This window comes from Rhinolophus hipposideros, assembly GCF_964194185.1.
Source record: "Rhinolophus hipposideros genome assembly, chromosome: 15".
NCBI classification, from domain to species: Eukaryota; Metazoa; Chordata; class Mammalia; order Chiroptera; family Rhinolophidae; genus Rhinolophus; species Rhinolophus hipposideros.
This window is the reverse complement of record NC_138061.1, coordinates 14,650,562-14,669,850: the sequence shown is the minus strand read 5'-3', so window position 1 is coordinate 14,669,850 and position 19,289 is coordinate 14,650,562. Positions and strand designations below refer to the sequence as shown.

Sequence of the window (19,289 nt, the reverse complement as noted above, 5' to 3'; positions counted from 1 at the left end):
GGCGTTCCCAGGCTCCCTTCCCGTTTGGGGTCTACAGAGAAAGGACATTTGAGTTATTATCGTCGTGACTGCCACCCCTGAAAGCCTAGGTTTTGATGATCATGACAGTGTTGGGATTTAAATGGGTCACAAGATGTTCTTGACTCTTCCCTTTGGGGGAGCTGCTTCCCGCTCCTGTTTTCATTCTCCAAAGGCTTCCCAACCTGTCCACCTCGGTGTGAGTCACTTAACCAGACTGCGCCCATCCCCTGTGGCCTGGACGGCTCCCAGAGTCCAGAAAACAAACCACACCCCAGGCACGATGATGCATTATAGCATTTCTCCACTCTGGACAAGAGGCACCGAGATCTCGGGGATGGGTGTGGGGTTTGCCCCTCCTGTATTCGGGTTGCGGGTGCCTTTTGTGCCCATCGCTGGTGAGCTGGCTGTGGCTGATGACAGAGGCGGTGCAGAGGGTGGTCAGCAGACCGACTGACCCACCAAAGGTCAATGCGGCTGTCAGTGCTGGTACAGTACCTGTCTTCCTTGGAAATGTCATCTTGGACCTCGTAGATACTCGGACTCACTTTATGCAGAACATCTGGATTTATGAATTAGACTTGGGCTCAGTTTTTTGTTTTGTGCTTTGGATTCTTTCATTTAAAGGAGATCAGAGATAAAATACCTTTATTTGTTTTTGCCAGCTAGCTACCAAAAGTCTCCTCCACCTTAGAAAAGGGGGCAGTTTAAGTTTTCTTGAGTGACCGGGGTGTCTATTACATCTCAGCAGATTTCTAAAGCTCTGTGATTTTAAAGAGACCTGCACACAACCGGAACCCTCACTCCTCCCTCCCCCCAACCATATTAATCGTGCTAGTACTGTCACTTCATACATTTCTAAATGACAATAAAAGAGTCGTGGGGTTCTGCGGGACGTTTGCACATAGCTGAAGGTTACACACTAGTTGCTGGGAGGCTCATGGGATGTTTACATCAGCGCCATATTTTGTGGGTTTCCTGATGACTGTGGGAGGATTTGGACTAAGGTTGGAAGGCTGTGTTGCTGCTGCAGTGACCTGGGTACTTTTTCAGCCTGGGGCCTCTGTGTCAGTCCATGTCGTAGGAAAAAAGTTTCAGGCTAGTTACCTTTAGCTCATTGGTTCTCAGCTGGGGTAACTTTGGTCCCCACAATACATTTGGCAACGACCGGATGCATTTTTAGTTGTCACAGCTGGGCTGAGGATGCTTTTGTCCCGTTGTGGGTAGAGGCCAAGGATTCTCCTAGGGCAGGCCCCACCCCCACCCCCACCCCCAAGAATTATCAAAATGTGTATAGTGCCCAGGCTGAGAAATCCTGCTTTAATGTGTTTATGGAGCAACTCTCCTTTGGTGAGTTCGGAAACTAAAGAACGGACTAAGCTACAGGAAAGCATATTTTATTTTTTTTAAACGAATATTTAAAAAGGAGTGACACCTCAATTTGCAAATGTACGTTTTAAGTTCTCTTTTTTTCAATTATGTGCTTAAAAATGTCTTCGTGGTTTCCTAGAGTATCCTTCAAACAAACGATTTAAACTGCCCAACATGATGGTACGTACAAAAGCTGATAGCTCCTCGTGCGTCAGAAAGGTCTGGGAGGCAGAGAGTAGGCAGTGAGCTGTGTCTGTTTGTTTGCTGTGCTCCATCAGTGGGTTTAGACCCCGCCTGGTTAGCAGAAGAGATACTGAAGTCATTACACTTGCATTGCACAGAATCCACGCACATAATCATTTTTTTTTTTTTAAGTGAAAGACCCAAACCAGATCATCTTGCTTCTCCCAGGATATGAAAAGTTCTTTTTTTTTTTTAAAGGTGCAGCTCCAGATTACCTGCTAGGATTCACATTCTGCTTTCTAAATCCTGTTCTGAAAAGGAACCCTCTATTGACAGTACATCATAAATTTCGTGGCTCCTCAGTGACATTTCTGGGGAAGTAAATGAAAGGTGTAAATTAAGAAAAGCAAGTGTTTGTGGTTCCCACTTTAACCCTCTGTTATGCTAAATGGCTTTGTTGAAGAGGGCTGTCACTGCTGTTGAAAACTTGGGAAAATCCACAGCAAGCTGTGCCATTAGTTGCCTATGGGAGCACAGGATGTTTGATGTGAAAATTATATGGCCGCATCTAATTGGCTGTATTTTCACCCCACCAGATAGCAACTCAAGAGGCGGACTCTTCCCCCTCACCTGCTTTTTCAGCTAAATTGTTTAACCTGAATTGCATGCTATTAAGAATTGCATGCATTCTAGTAATCCAAGTGCCATATTTCAATGTCTTTTGTTTAGTTTAGTAACCTGTCTCTATGTGACCCCACCCCAACCTTACAAATTTCTAGATATCCAGCAAGAGCTGGTTATCAATCCCTCCCTAATTTGGGGGATGATAAGGCCTGTGACCCCTCACCCTTCCCCATAACTTACCTCACCCCCACCTCCCAGGCCTTGCGGAAAACCTGGCCAGCCAGTGGAAAGAAAACATAAGCTCTCTCTGGACCTTTGCTTCCTGTAAAATGGGAATAATAATTTTTATCCTCCTGTTTCCCAGAGTTGTGTATTTATTTCAAATAAAATATGCTCAGAATTCAAATAGAAAGCAGTGAGAGATAAGATAATGGCAATTACGCCAATTGAAACTTCAAACTTTAAAAAACTAAGTTTACTCACACACCACACACTTCACTCATTTAAAGTGGAAATTTAATGGTTTTTAGTATATGTATAAAGTTTTGCAGTCATCACCATGATCAATTTTTAGAACATTTTTATCACCTCCAAAAGAAACTCCATACCCATTAATTATCATTCCCCGTTTCCTCCAGTTCCTCCCTCACCTCCGTCTACTTTCTGTCTATGGATTTGCCTATTCTGGCTCTTTTGTATATGTGGAATTTATACATTACGTGGCCATTTGTTGGGCTGCTTTCACTTGGCATGTTTTCAAGAGTCATCATGTTATGGCGTACATCAGTATTTCATTCTTCTTAAAAGCCAAATAATATTCTACTGTGTGAATAGATCACATTTTATTGATTCATTTATTAGGTGATGGTAAGCTTTCAGAAAATATGAAGCTAGACCATATTTGTTTTAATTTTCAAGGTAATTCCTTTCCTTTTATTGGTAGTTAAGTGCTATTATAGTAAATACTGTTACAGGGCGAAGATTTCCAAGTCTATGAGTGGTCTGCATTTTTGAACAAGTCCTTAACCCTCCCCAGTCTCTATGTGGAACCAAACATTGGAACAAGGTGACTTCAGGGAATCACCAAAGGCTTTTAATCTATAAAAGTAGTATCTGTGGCCAGTCATTTTTTCTGTAGTTTGGCTAAGGATTAAGACATTATCTCTAGTGATTAAAACTTGTTTCTGGTAGGTGCTTTGTCTTCATTTTCTCCTCCTGTGGTAGTCACCCAGTGGCATTCAAAAGATGTGATCTGTTGAAGTTATTTCCAGCCTGGGGAGTCTTTTTTTTAGTGTTTGGTTTGCGTGTTGCTGTTCTGGTTGTGGTTTTACCTGTTGTAAATATTGATACCCAGCTATGTTCATATTCCAGAGATAGGAAAGAAAATGCACTCTGCAGCTTTGCCGTCCGAGCTCCCACGGCGCTGTGGCTGCTGTGGCCCATGGCAGAGTTTCTTTGCTGGGCGGACCCAGCCTGAAAGAGTCAGCTGCTGTGGCCTCAGTTCTGCTCACTCCCCTCCAGCACTGATTTTGGCATCAATGCTCCTTTGGTACATGGAGGAGGAACTTTTCAAGGAAAACCTGAATTTTATTCCCCTTTGTTGGCTGCTCATGTCAGACATGAAAATGATGTTCCCCTTAAGAACCAGGGGGCCCTTACCAATTTTTTTTCAGAGAACCCTGAAAACTAGGTGTTCCCTCAGAGCCATATGAGAGTATGAGTTACTATGCTGGGTGCTACTTCGACAGGTGGGCCCATTTTTTAGTGGTGGGAAGACATGGGAGCAAGATGGCTTGATTCCTCCAGCTCACATGTGTACTGTCTCTGTTGCTTTCTAAACACGCACATATGCGCGCGCGCGCGCGCGCACACACACACACACACACACACACACACACACACACTCACTCAGGATTTCCTTTTTTCTCCCAGGGTTCTCTTGAACCTGATTTTTCCTAACAAATAAATGTGTAGGATAGAAGGAGATAGCCTTGGGTGACATAGGGATTAATTTATCCCAGACCCCTTATTTCTTCTTCTGTGACTCCAAGTTCCCCTTTCAAGCTGAGAAACCCCAAATACCACAGTACTGAGACACAAGCAGGCTGCGGCTTCCCTGCCTTCTGCCCCATCACCGTTGTCCGCAGGACCCATGATGGTTGCTCCAGGCAGGTGCGCAATGGCATTAGTGGTGGCTGCTCAAGTTATTCTTCCTGAGGATGACACACAGGAGGAAAGTGTCACTTTGGAACAAGGGTTATTTGTGAATGGAGCTGATAAGCCTTCCCCCAAATTCTCATGTACCTTCCCATTTTGAGTGAGATGGTGTCAAGATTGGTCCTGCCTGTGGGAATCCCATTGTTTTTAAATATTTTATATCCTTATATGCTTTATATCCTTCCAGTGTGATTCCTCCTTTCACTTCTTTTCAAAGCATTTCAATTTAATACGTTTTTATGCAATCAGCATAGTGCATTTCAACCAATATGGTTAGTTTTCATAAACACCCGAGAAGGTTTAAATAACATTTTCTCATAAATGAGCCCTCATTTGCACAATTATTCAGTTATTGCACCATGAAGAACCTCTGGAGTTTGATGTTGTCAGGAAACATATTAGCAGAAAATAGTATGTTATTATCTAATGCTAATAATTGGTTAGTAGAAATGAGAAAAGAAGACATGTAATTGGGGCTCCTGCGGCTAACAAGATGTGAATTATGAAACTGTTTCCAGGAGAAATTCCAGGGTTGTTCTAGAAACCTGTTTTTTGCATTTTAAAACATTTGGTCTCCATTGATGGGAGGAGTGGGTGCTGTTTATCGACACCGCTTTCTTTTTCAGGGCAAAGCTCTCCTAATTCCCTGAGTGGTAACTGCATCTCCAGACACACCCACTCCCTGTGTTGTCTTGACACTCGTTCATTCCTGTGTTAGCTGCTCAATGTCTTTTCGTAGCAGATGTGTTGATTTTAAAGGGAGGATTGCCTAGTAGGCATCCCAAGTCCCCGTCAGACTTTCTTCTCCCCTTGGCCCCTAGATTCCACACAGGGCTGCTCATCATGGTTACCGGATTTCTAAAAGCACAGTATCACATTTCTTGTAGTAGTTGGATTCACACCGCTTTCTGTAGCCTGTGGTTCTTGGACTCAAACTTCTGCCTCCATAGCAGTCACTGCTGGTGAAGGCATATGCGCTTGTATTTTTTGCCTGAACGTGTGAATCAATTCCTACTCTCTCAAAGTAACCGATGAGCATAATTATTCCTGAGCTAGCTGGCATTTTGCTTGTCGGGAGAAAGTGCAGTGGTAGGGGCAGGGACCCGCAGTTCCATATGCAAATAATGGGTATGGAGGTTGCAGGGAGAAGCGTCCCTTTCCACCTGCTGAGGTCATCCGTGTTGGAGGAAACGGATGGGAGCGTTGCAGTGTGCCAGTGTATGGGTGCCCAAGGAGCGAGGTTGGCCTTAGACAAGGACGTCATTTAGCGTTCCAGCCATGTCTGTGAAGAACTTCATTCATTTTCTGCATGCCTCGCCTAATTTCCCAACTCTGGATAATGTTAAAGTTTTATTACCTCTCCTCCCAGTAAAGCCTTGACTTTCATTTAAAGAGTATATTTAGTGTTGATACCAGGTAAAAAGTAAAAGCATGTCCTTTATTTAAAATTACCCAGATAACTCTTTTTTTGTGTGTGTGTTTTTTTACTTTATCCCAAACTCTTTAAAACACTATTGTGTATTTACTTTTCCTTCGTTGTTTATCATACTATAATGAAAAAGGTATGTTTTCCTACTTCTCAATATTTGATATTGAGAAATATTTTTTACCCCCAGAAACCAAAACAAGTTGGCAACATTTTATTTTAGCCAGTAAGCACCTTTTGAAATGATGCTACAAATTCCCACTCCTAGAAACCTTATCCCTGAGATATTTTTCCTTGGCCATGTAGAGCTTATATACGATCAAAGAAAGTTTGACTGTGCGTATGTCACTTCTTCGCCTTGACTGTAACTTCCTTCAGTAAATGTGCCCTTGTTACGTAATGGCCATATCTGTAAATCAAGGCCCTGCATGGAGGCACATTGGATCTTCACCGAGTCATTTGATGACCCAGTGACTCCCTTTGCACTGTGTTCTGCTAGCCCCGCAGAGTGGGAGCATGTCGGAGTGGGGCAAGGCCCTCAGAAGTCATCCAGCAGCCAGCATCCTCACGTGACATGCCAAGCCGATCTCCAGAGGTAGAGGGCACACAGCTAGTTAGGTGGAGACACCAGAGCCCCATATCTGTCTCTGCTGAAATAGAGAAGTGAACCATGCTCTGCTGAGGGCAAGTGGAAGAACGGATTTAACATTGTCTCCTTGGGTGTTCACTCTGTTTTGCCTTCCATTTAGATCCTGGTCTCTTTCTCACTAAGACGAGGTCCTTGAGGTTGAGGGTCAAGGTAGATTTTTTTCTACATCCCTTCAGTGCAGGGAGGGGATGACATTTCCCCTGCTGATGCCCCCTCTGAGCAGGTGGCTGAGTGACACAGACATGGGTAAGGGAAGAGGGAGGTGCTGTACGTGAGCCGGGCACTTTCCACTCCTAACTCCGAGGCCCTTGTCTTCCATATTTGACGGTTCTGCCTACCTCTGCATGCAAGCACGTGTGTGTGCACCTGTGTGCACACACACACCATGCACTCTCACTCCTTATCACTTGCACACACTCACGTTTTTGAAAAATAATCTTGAAAAAAAATGTTGAATACACATTTGCCATGTCAATGATGGTATCCAGGGCTGGGGAAGAAGTGGTTCATCTTGATTGCCCTGATTACAGTTTCTTTGCATCTCTTTTAAGTTGTTTAACAATATATTTCAAATGTAATTAGTTCCCATCAAAGTTACCTCAGCTTCACAGAGGTGAGAATTATCGATGGAGCTTAAACTAGATCAGCGTGACCTATAAAGACCTGAACTCTTCTCTTGCAGGTTATATATGTGTGCATGTGGGTGTTGATTGGTTGCATCGTTGCTGTTGCTTATTTGTTTTTTGGTGTCTTTGTGCACACATGTGAGTAAATCATCTGAGGATTTTACCCTCTTAACAGTTTATAAAATATTATTTTTTTTTTACTAGTTTGCTTCTTTAGGGGAATGGCTATTGTGAATGCCCTCCTCTTAAATGGATTTCGTATTCCTCCAAAGACGCTGTGTTTTCAAAATAAAATTTTTCCACGTTATGCCTAGAACCCTGGACTCCTAGCTTTTAAATCCGGGTTTTAGTTTGTTCTTGTCTAGATATGGTGTCCTGGGTATATCTAGATTTAGGGATTAAAAAAAAAAATTGTAACTCAAAAACATGATTTCTAAGACCCATTCCATTTCCTTTCCCTCTTGCTTTGAGGACAAAAACACATAAAAAGCAGAACTCAAATGTATTAGTTGGGGTTCTCCAGAGAAAGAGAACCAATAGGCTATGTGTGTGTGTGTGTGTGTGTGTGTATGTGTGTGTGATTTATTGTAAGGTATAGGCTCACCTCGTTATCAAGACTGACAAGTCCTGAGTCTGAGGTTGATAACCTGGAGACCCAGGAGAGCTAATGGGATAGTTCTACTCCAAAGGCTTGAAGGCTTGAGACCCAGGAAGAGCCAGTGTTTCCATTCAATTCTGAAGGCAGGAAAAACTGATGTCCCAGCTTGAAAGCAGGAGGCATTAACCCTTTTTTGGGGGGTGGGAGGGTGGAGTCAGCCTTTTGTTCTATTCAGTCTTTCAATTGGTTAGATGAGGCCCATCCAAATTGGGGAGGGCAATCAGTTTTACTCAGTCAATTAATTTAAATGTTGAAATCCAAAAACCCCACAGAAACACCCAGAATGATGTTTGACCAAATATCCGGGCACCCCATGGCCCAGTCAAGTTGACACATAAAATTAACCATCACACCAAACTTTTCTGAGACAAAGTTGAAAAATTTTATTTTTCCTTCCCTTCTAAGAGGAGGGCTCAGGATTCTCCCAACAGCCAAAAGCAATTGGCCAAACTGGGTCTCAATAACATTATTTCCTACAAAATCTTTATCTCTGGAGGCTTTAGTATTTTTAGGGTTTTTGTTTTTTAAATGCTTTCATCTTCTTCTTCTATACTCTTTTTTTGTTGTTGTTTATTTTTGCTGGAAGAGCAAATTGTACTTTCCAGCTCACTGAGTTTCATTCTGTTCTCATTTGAATATTCCCCAGCCACCTGTTGAAAGGGGACTATAAGCTCATAAAGAAAGCAGTGTTGATTCTCGATCCGTGTGGCCATGTCCAGAACTGGTCAACACACTGTGTCATCATTAGGTGCCTAGTTATCAGTGCAAATGAAAACCACCATCCCCTTTGCCTACCTTTTTTGTAATGTCACCTTCCCCAGAAGAAATGCACCTCTTGAACTACTCTGTCACAAATAGGCGGTGTTTCCAGGGAAAATTGGCAGGCAAATTAAGCACTGTTAAGTATTCATGGCCCCTAATTTCTGGGGACCACATGTTAAAGTAGGTCAGTGTAGCCAGTAGCTTCAGAGACACTACAGGAGAAGGAGAGCCGAGTGACAATTCTAGCAGGTGTGTGGTTGCTCAAGGTCCCCCTCCCTCTGTCCCAGACATTCTTATTTCAAAAAGTACCAGACACATACCTGCTCTGATATCTTGCCTTGGAACACCCCTCTGATCATTTCAGGAACATGAAAATCACAAGGCTTTCATTTACTTTCCTGGAGAGTCTCCAGTTTTTTCCATATTACCACGTGACTTGCGGGTGGCCAATTACTGAGGTCAGTCTCACTAAGGTGACTAGACTGCTCCAGTCCTGATGCCCCTCTCTCTCCTTGAACCCAACTCAAAGTGGCTTAAGCAAAATGAGTTTATTGACCCATAACTGAAAATTCCACAGTTTACATGCATCAGGCATGGCTGGATCCAGGTGCTCACACATCAGGGCACCATTTGCCCCAACTCGTGGCTCTGCTTTCCTCCAGGTTGGCTTCATTGCATGCGGGCAGTTTCAAGTCCAGCGAGATCTTATCTTGCCCCATAATTTGAACCAGTGGCTGTGGCAGGGGGTTGTAATATACCGAGTGCATTTGGATTGAGCAATCCTGCCCATTCCCGGAGTTGGGGGTGGTGTCCACTCCACCTGTACGACAGTGTGTACTGTTACGAGAAAAGGCACTAATAGATGCTGAGCAGAAAACTCAGCAGACGTCTGCTTTTTAACCTTCAGGATCCATGACAGAGTTTTGTACTTGTCAGGAGGACTGCACTGCAGTTGTGTCTTGGTACAGAAGGACTTTGAATTTGTACATACACTTGAATTTGTTTATAAGACATCTTACAACCTCCCAAATTTGAAGTGGCTTACAGGGCTTCATACTATACAAAGGGATGGGAAATGAATAATTAAGGGAATTAGAATAAAGAAAAGGAGGGTATGCCCATAGGATAAGTTGGGGGATAAGGTGAGTCTCACAAATTTCAAAGCTGGCAGCTCCTGCAGGATTGGTAAAAGAGACCTGAAAAATTGGCTCTGAGATTCGCAGGCATGTGTGGAAGAGTATCCAGCTCGTACATGGTGGTGTGTGTGTGTGTGTGTGACATTCCCTCCTAAGCCACAGGCCCCTGTGGGAGGATAGGCCCTGTGGAGAGGCCATGGGAAGATAATGAAGATGATGTGGTCTGTGGTAACCTTAGATACATTTCTTTTCCAAACTCCTCTGGGGCACTTGCTCTCCGGAACTGGCCCCCTTTGCTCTCAGCATTGTGTTAGAAAACAAAGCAGGCAGACCAGGATTGAAACCCCTATATTGCTGGGTTCCTTCCAGGAACAATTGTAGGGTTAAACCTTGTTACTTTTGGTGGGAGGCTGTCAGGTGAGTCCGTGCTGTGACAAGGAGGAATAGTATTACCTTAGTTGTAAAGCTGGGCGAATCTTGCAGATGGACTCATGCTTGCCTGGTGACTCACGCTCCTGTTTACAAATGAGCGCTGTGGAGACCAGAGACCTCCAGGGATGGGCAGCCTGTGCTTCCTCTGTGGTTTGGGAGGTCCTCTCTGGTGGGCAGTCCTCAGGGCTCCAGGCATTGATGGCTTTTTTTTTTTTAGATTTATTTTTATTTTTTTATTGGGGAATATTGGGGAACAGTGTGTTTCTCCAGGGCGCAGCTCAGCTCCAAGTCCAGTTGCCATTTTCAATCTTTAGTTGCAGGGGGCAGAGCCCACCATCCCATGTGGGAATTGAACCGGCAACCTTGTTGTTGAGAGCTCGCGTTCTAACCAACTAAGCCATCCTGCTGCCCCTCCGGAAGCTCAGCGGCAGCTCTCTGTCTTCAGTCTAGTTGTGGAGGGCGCAGTTTTCTGGCCCATGTGGGAATCGAACCAGCAACCCTGCTGTTCAGAGCTCACGCTCTAACCAACTGAGCCATCCAGCCTTTCCCATTGGTGGCTTTTTAAATCCAGACACAGGGACAGCTGCCACCAGTGAAAGGCCCTGGAGTAGCCCCAGTTTGTTGGTGAAGTGGCTCTTTCTCATTTGGGGAGTTCACATGGCCTTTGGATGGTTTTAATCCACCTGGATAAACCCCCCATGGGAGGACTAGGAAATAGGATAACTATGTAGAGTTTTATGGAAATGTGGCTGCTGTTTTATAGCTTTGCCCTTTATTTCTACTGACTTCCTATCTCCCAGTTGTCAGTACCCCACTGTGCTCATTCTGCTATTTAGTGACTATCAGACCATTAGATAATTGGGTCTTGTGTTCAATCTCATATTCTTCATCCTGAATTCTGTTATTCAGGATTACGATGGCTGAGGAATTTGTGTAGGGGATTTTCCTTCGTATACAACTTCAAAAACTCTAGAGCAAAGAAGGCACACATCCTTTACAATGGGCACAGATATTTCCTTTTCTTTCTTTTTTTTTTTAACAGAGTGATATTTCTTTGTTGCGAAACAGCTCTTCTCGGTCCCCAGGTTGCCCTTTACACCCCTAAATTCTCTACCCCACTTATAGAACAGTAGCCAACACCTGGACAGGCAAGCAAGTCTGACTCACAGCAGCACCGTGAGTCAGCTGAGACCTGGTCCGTATTCCCCCTCTGCCATTGACTAGCTGTGTGACCTTGGGCATGCCCCTTAATGTCTCTGAGTCAGTTTCCTCCTCTGTGAAATGAGCATGACGGTACCTACCTCTCAGGGTGTTGTGAGGAGCAGCGAAAGAACACACACATCTCTGTCTAGAGTCGCATAGGAGTAGGCAGCCGGTAAACTGAGGCAGTTTTCAGGACGGGGCTCCAGTGGGCTGGAAATTCAGTGCCCCACATACTTTTTGAGCACTCAAGGTTTGTGCTGCCAGCTCTTTCGAGGAGTCCAGAGATGTCAGTGGAGTTGCCTCTCTCCAAAAGATTGCAGTCTGGCAGAGGGAAAGGTGTTAAAACAAATAGCTATATTGGTGGAGCCATATGTAATTGCATATTTGTAGGTAGAAATGTCAGCAGAACCACATGGCTTAAACTAATAGAAGATTGAGTAAGGTAAGTTAAGAGAGAGCGAGACAGAGAGAGACAAAGAGCATATGCTAGCCAGCTGGCTCACCAGAGGCCCAATGCTCCCATGGCTGTGTCCATCTGGAAAATGATGGCCAGAGGTGGGAATAGCGGGAAAGGACTCAACAACAGAAAGGCTGCATGGAGGAGGTTGTGTTTAAGATGTCACTAGATGGGACCACACACTGGTGACAGGGCGGTGGAAGAGTTCTGTGGGGAACTGGAATCCTCCTTGTTTGGAGTTTGTAGAGGAGTGTGGGTTAGGGCAGAAAGTCAGGCTGGGCCCTGAATGCCTGGGTGACTGCGTCCCCCTCCCTCTGGAGCCTCACTCTGTTCCCCTTTCTTCCTGGCAGCAGTGTCCCCTCCCTTGCTGCACTCAGGGACATGACTGTCAGCACCTCTACCCCCCCTCAGACTTCACTGTCAGCACTCAAGTCTTCAGGGACATGAAAAGGAGCCACTCTTTACAAAAAGTTGGGGAGCCCTGGTGTTTGGAGGTAGGTCGCACAGCAAAATGATGGTATGAGATGAGCCAGCTCTGAAATTAAACCACCCATCCAAAGTTTACCTCAAGCTAGGGCAGGGCCCCGTCCACCATGGTCCCTGAATTCCCGCCGGGTCACTGTCATATCGGGTGCCATGATGTCTGGGTGTACTGACCACAGATAGGTTTATCATAGCCATAAAAAGGCCAGTTTATGAGAAGAGGGAGGGTAGAGGGTGGTGCTCGCATGAACCCAAGGTGCCTGCCTGACTCCGGCACCTGACTCCCCCTAAAGGCCCGTGGTCCAGTGTCATGCGTAGCTTTTGTGAGAATGAAGAACGATGAACAACGCATTATCCCATTAAACTTGACCCCCAGGAAGTAATTTTCTGGGGGCTCTTTATAGCTTCAGGTGGAGAAGTTATCCTCTTAACTTTGCTTTTATTATTAGTCATTTAGAACTTACAGATTTTCCTTTAGAATTCAGCGTGCTGAGAAATGCTCGCTCTTCTGCAATAACACCTTTCTGAGGTTGCAGTGAATGGCTTTTCTCACAGATGTTGCTCTCCCAAGGACAGGAAGCATTGTTAATTTTCTTTAAATAATTCAATACGTTGTCAATACCGCTACACTGCTCCATGCTTGGGAGTGACAGTTCTCTTCAAATTAGTTTTCCCAAAGAATAAAGGACATCTAGAACGTGCTTTCATCTTCAGAAAAGCAAAAGTCAATGCAGATGAAAATTTTAAGGTAACTCTTTAGTCTTAAACAGCAAATGATGTAGTACTAATGCTAGCTTTTTATTTTTTTAAAAAAAGGAAAGTGAATATTTAAGAGCCAATGAGTAAAGTCCTCTATCTTTTAAAAACATTTATTGTGTGCCTACTATGTGCTGGATGCTGTGCTACCTGTCAGGGTTACAGGGATAGAAAACAGGCCTAGAGTACATTAACACGTGTGTGTGTGTGTGTGCCTTGCCTTGGTAGAAGAGGTGCACTAAATCATCTTTAAAAGCTTGTTCGAATTGAAGTAGTACATAGCCCTTTAAGAGAACTGGGGATGTAGAGAAACGTGCAGAAGCAAATGTGAATACCCACAATCTTTTTATGTGTTCATAATCTCTTAATATTTGGATGCATTTCTTTCTCCCCATTCATGGGTCTACACTTTGAAAGTTTCACGAAGTTGAAATTGTAGTTTTGTATTTTCTTTTCACTTGACATAACACCAAGACTGCTTTTTGTACACTATCAGGTGTCTTAGTTCTGGTTAGTAACTTTATGGATTGGTGTCTGTGGACATCTCCCTGTCTTGTCTACCCATTCCCCTTTTGGCCAGATGTGAATAAAACTGAGGATGTTTCTGGGGTCTTGGAAATCCCCTTCTTTCCTCTGATTATGCCTGTATCCGGATTACCTGGAGCCTGGTGTGTGTGTGTGTAAAGCCTGTGTCCTTCACGTGGCCTGGGTCTGACAGGACACCCACCCCCACCTCCACCTCCGTTCTGTGCAGCAGCCAGGGCCCGATGGAAGCCTTTTCTCAGCAGCCCCCTCCCTTGTCCGGCTTTTAATAAGTGTAGTTGTTCATTCTGACTATCAGAAGGCCATACCGAACATAGCTATTCCTGTACCCGAGCCTGGCAAATGGTAACTCATTAATCTTTGGTCAGAGTTATGAGGTAGATAAAGGAGAACCAGGCACTCATTTTGAGTATGAGGAAAACGAAACAGAAAGACTGGGTTTCTGCTTTATGCCTGGAGATCCGCAGGCACAGATTAGATCCTCGGCGCCAGTGACAGTCTCATTTTCCAGCTTTGCCCCTCAGAACAAGGAAACATCTCCTGGTCAAGTGCCAATATGCCCCACTTCCAGGATTGGGTCTAATTCCCAAAATGGGGACTCGGCCAGACACAGAGACACCACTCACAGGCTCTGGGAACTTGGGCAGGTTACCCACCTGCTCTGTGCCTCAGTTTCGACATCAGCGAAGGGGGTTCCCACTGGGGCTGTTCTGAGCATCAAATGAGCAAGCCTGTGGAGTGGGGCTTGGCCAGAGGAGCTGGCGTGCTTGGTCTGGCACAAGTAACTGGCATTTTTATGGCAGATTTCTTGGGGAATCATGCATAGATAGCGTGTCCCTGTGATGGGCTGGTCCCTGCTGGGGCAGCTCAGTTGTGCAGCAGGGTTTCCATGTAGCCTGTCACAGCAATTACTTATGTATCATTCGTAGTACTTCCTACTTCAGGAATTGGAGTGCTGTGTGGAAACCCCCATCCATAGCATGGGTGTGCTAGAGGTGGCCCTGGGTTAGCGTAGAGGAAAAGCACACACAACTGCGGTCAGCTGGGTTTGAGTCGCGTTCTCTCTCACCTGTGTTGGAAAGGTGCTTCACCCCTCTGGGATACAACCCCTGTGTCTATAAGAAGGGGATGGCAATGGAATATCTGCCTAGCGATTTGTCTATACAACCCTTTGCAGCCTGAAAACCCTAAGAGGGAGGTGCAGTGATTATTCCCATTTTGCCAAAGAGCCACAGGGAGGTTAAGCACCTTGCTTAAGGTCACACAACAGAGGGGTGGAGCTATAGAAACGCTGTTAACAAACGACCCTGGCAACATCCTATGGTTTGGAGTCTTTCACTTGCTAACGCAGAACTTACTGGGTGCTGTTCCCCATGCAGCCTTCTCCGGAGCTGGGAGGAAACATCCCGAGTCCAGTTTTTGCTTTACAAGTTCCACATTCTGGATACTTTCTGACCCCATCCCTATTTAACTTTCTTTGCCCCTTCTCGCTCTTTCCTTGCAGTTCAGCCTCATTCTAACCCTTTAGTTCTCTCCTCGAGGGAAGTTAGGTTGGTCTACCAGTTGAGTAAATATGACTAAGAAAGTCAATACCCACCTGGACAGGCATGACTCACTTCTTTCTGGTTAGCTATTCCTGCACATTTAAAAGCTAGCCATACAAAGTCATCACATTGGGGCTATTAACCTGTTTAATAGTGACAATAATAGGGTGTGACCCATGGCATAAATGCATTCAGATAAGAAAGAAAGAATTTTTTCCTGTAATTGCTTAGTCAATACCATTTTCATGGAAATGCTTGCAAACAATCTTTTAAAAAGTTCTTTGTCCCAATCCTTCCCTTATTCCATGCTTCCTTCCTCTTCAGGACTTCTACAAACTTTTCTAATCGGTAGGGATATTAGCAAGATGGTAGGCTGTGTGGGTGTCCCTTCTGATGTTTTGCTCGTGTTGTGTTAACACTACCTTTTTGCTAGTGTTACCCCTATTTTTAGGGAATGTGTTAGTATGAGAGTGTGTGTGTGTGTGTGTGTGTGCGCGCGCGCGCGCGCGTGTGCAGGAGGGGGCACATTATTGTTGGTACTTGCTCATTGACCTCTCAACTCACTACGTTTAAAGAAAAAAGAGACTTCTGCTAACTTTGCAAAGCTAGTCACATAGACAGGGAGTTAACCATTTTGGTGAGAGGAAATGAAACTTTTCTTAGGTTTATTAGACCACATCCTATAAATCTGTGGCTTTATTATATGTCTGATTTCTAAAAAGCATGGCATCACGGCTGAAGTTTTATTTTTGCTTGTTAGTCATTGAAACAAATATAGATATTGCTTCACTTCCTTGGTACTCTATTTTTCAATACTTGTTATGTGTGGAAAAATCTGGATTTACACAACAATATGCATTAGAAGGGAAGTATTTGCTTTATAAATCTCTGCATTATAACCATGGATTAGGAAGCATTCTGTTAAGCTGAAATGTTAAATTTGTCCTCCCACTCGTGTCTCCCCGGTGGGTGGGGAGCACTGTATAAGTTGTGTCCAAGCTGTCAATCATGCAGGGAGCTGTGATATAGGGGGTACGGGGGGGGGGCTGCTACATCATGTTCACAATGCTCTGGGGATGTGACTTCATTGATTACATAGAGAAGCAGGATGAGAAAACAGTAAAAATACTTCTCGAAGGCAAAGTTAGTATTTTGATATACTTCCAAATCAGTGTTTTAAAAGATGTTTTAAAAATCATAGGTGGGCTGATAGCATACATGCATTGTTTTCTGTTTAGATGACCTCTCTTGTCATAGAAACACTTTTCCTACGTCTGTCATGAAAAACTCTTCATAAAGCTTCTAATGGTCATCCATTCTAGGAGTGGGTGTCCCCGGTTATGCTTAGTCACTGCTCCAGTGCAAACAGACTGTTTCCAAAGTTTCACTATTACAGAGCATTGCATTTCACGTGGGACAGGGTGTGCGTTGAAAACAACGAAGACAAATGGCTCCAGACATTTCAGAATGCCCTTATGATGTGTGTAACCCATGGCTTAGCAAGCTCAGCCCTGGATCATTCTGTGCATGATCAGCAAATTCGTCCCCTGCTCCCCTGCCCCCCATTCATTCTCAAAGTGAGATGGCTCGGGGACCACCCATATCATTTTGTTATTTCTCCTTCCTCTCCTTCCCTATTTGCATAGTTTCTTTGTTGAAAAATGAGCTCCTGAATTTTTTCTCCTGATAATGGACACCTTAGTGCCTAACTTGAGCTTCTTTTTTCCTCTTTTTAAAAAAATTATTATTATTATTTTGTTTAATTTTTTTTTTTATTGGGGAATGGTGTGTTTTTCCAGGATCCATCAGTCGTTGTCCTTCAATCTAGTTGTGATGGGCACAGCTCAGCTCCACGTCCAGTTGCCGTTTTCATTCTTTGGTTGAAAACACAGCCCACCATCCCATGTGGGAATTGAACCGGCAACCTTGTTGTTAAGAGCTCACACTCTAACCAACTGAGCCATCCGGCTGCCCCCTAACTTGAGCTTTCTAACACCTCGGTGAAGTCCCATCCCACGCATCATGAACACGATGACCCGCTGATCCCCCACCCCACTTTATCAGTGCCCCCTACGTGATTGACACAGATTGGACACAACTTGCAGAGCGCTCCCCACTGGGGAAACAGGCCCAGAGAGGGAGAGGATCATTCTGGACTCTGTTTCTTTCCCATGTTGTTTGCCATTCCTTGGACTGAACGCTGTACATGCTGTTCTTTTCACTTCTTACACTTTCTTCCCGCCCTATGAAGCTGGTATAGGAAGTAGGAAGCCCAGGCAGAGTACATGGAGGTCCTCTAAGGAGCTAAGGAAGGTGGGGGGTGTTCTCTCGTCCTGCATCCAAGCCTCTTGGGCTGCCTGACATCCGCCAGGACACCACAGGCTGTATCAGGGCTCTTATCTCTGCGACTACCTCCCTTTCCCCCATTCTTTGTGAGTCACATGTTTTTTTTACATCCTGTGTGACAAAGGTCATTAATAGAGAAGACTTGGGCCTTTGATGCGTGGCATGTTGTCATCCACAAAGTTTATTGTTTTGGGTCCTCCCTTTTTATAATTCTTTGAGGTGACAGATCGGCTTTTAATGGCTACACTGTGTCAAGGGTGAGTTTAAAATTAACCTTAAGACTTTTTAGTCCTTTCAGGCCCCCATGTCATACTTCCTCAGTACTTGAGGAGAGGGAGTAGATGCTTTTCACTAATAATTTTGACATTATCTGTCGAGTCAGGCAGTCTGTCTGTCTCTCTGTTTCTCAGAGTTCTTTCCTATTATCATTGTCTTTAGTACCAGTGAGGTAGATGTTTGGAATTTGGGAACAGAGAGGAACCATGTGTTTCAGCTCCGACTCCAGAACTTAATTTACTCATTTTTGTTAAGGGCAGTTATTGTCAAGTAAGCCAAGTGGAAGGTCTTAGTTTTAATTCTTGCTTATCAGGCCAGCCCTACACACCTTATTCAAAAGGTATTTATTCATCAGCTGCAGCTACTGTAACAAGAGATACTAGCAGCTACGTACCCCATCTTTCATGCTTCAGTCCATGCTTTTTCAACTTTCTCCATCCTATCTCTGAAAGTCCATTTCAAACCTGTTTATATTAAAATAGGCAGTCATGGAAAAAAAATTGGTTTTTGTTTGGTTTGGGGAGCAAGGTGGTAGAAGTGGCAATTGTCCCTGAATAGGCCAGGTTCAAGTTTTGGTCCCCCTTTCCATGGGCTGTCCTTCCCCAGTCAGTGGCTAGCCTCTCCTGCTTGAGCTGAAAATGAGGAAGGAGGTGGCCTTTGTACAGCTTCAGAGTTTTTCAGTCTTGGTTACAAACCTCATGGGGCGTGTGTGCCTGCCCATGTGCACATTCATGTCTTCAGGGCCGTGACACCCCAAGCATGCTCACAGACAGCTCGGCCACCAAAGCAGCAGGAGAGAACATTTTTTCTCTGGGAAAGGCTAAATGAGAGGCCTGTTTGTTCTTAGAGTGAAAGTTTTGGTTTTGGAAAAGTTAGTTCCTTCCAACAACGGAGGGTGGGGACAAGAAAGAAACTACATGACACCAGAGAAAGAAGAAGTGAGAGTGAAAGGAGGTAGGGAGGAATTGGAGTAACCAAAGGATACGCAGCTGTCCCACTCAGTTCATTTCCCAACCTCACTGGTCACTTGGTCTGCCAAACTTTGCCTGAGCTTCCGGTCACAGCCCCCGGTCGCCCTGGTGGTAGCCTCTTGCTGCTTAGGAAAACAGAGCTGGCAGGAGATGATGTTGGATTGAACCTGAGCTGGGGTTGGGGTCGGAGGGATCACGGAAGCTCTCAGTCTCTATGTGCTCAGCCTGGCTCCTGCCTGCTGGGTTTCTGACAGGCCTCGTGGTTCGCCAGTGTGACAGGTGAGAGGCCCACTCTACCCTGGGAAACGAGAAGCCCCCTCCACCAGAAAGTACAAGGAACGCGTAACCACCTGGAAGGAGATCCAGGCTGTTGGTTGTTCACAACTCTGTCTCTTGGACAAGTTTCTTTTTTCTTGCCACTTTTACGAGAACACATGGGAAAGATGGGCGGAGGTGAGAGGGAGGGGAAGTTGGCTTACAGCATCTTTTACTGGCTTCAGAAATACATGCAGTTCCTGAAGGGAAGGGGAAGCATTTCTGTGCCCCTTGCACTGTATCTGGTAGGGATGGTGGTAAGGGCTGGGTGTGGATGCTTAGGTCTCATGATG

The 19,289-nt window shown here is 44.8% G+C and overlaps 1 protein-coding gene across 47 annotated transcripts in view; it reads left to right on the top strand.

The window, feature by feature from the left end:
* Positions 1–19,289, top strand: part of TCF7L2 (transcription factor 7 like 2) — a 192,640-nt gene that overhangs the window by 107,577 nt on the left and 65,774 nt on the right. For 20 of the 47 annotated variants that reach the window (XM_081073664.1, XM_081073683.1, XM_081073685.1 and 17 more), the window contains one exon: positions 12,113–12,256. The exons of the other annotated variants lie outside the window; for them this stretch is intronic. In XM_081073664.1, the coding sequence (XP_080929790.1) occupies positions 12,113–12,256 (144 nt within the window). The remainder of the gene's footprint in view (positions 1–12,112; positions 12,257–19,289) is intronic. 47 annotated transcript variants of the gene reach the window in all.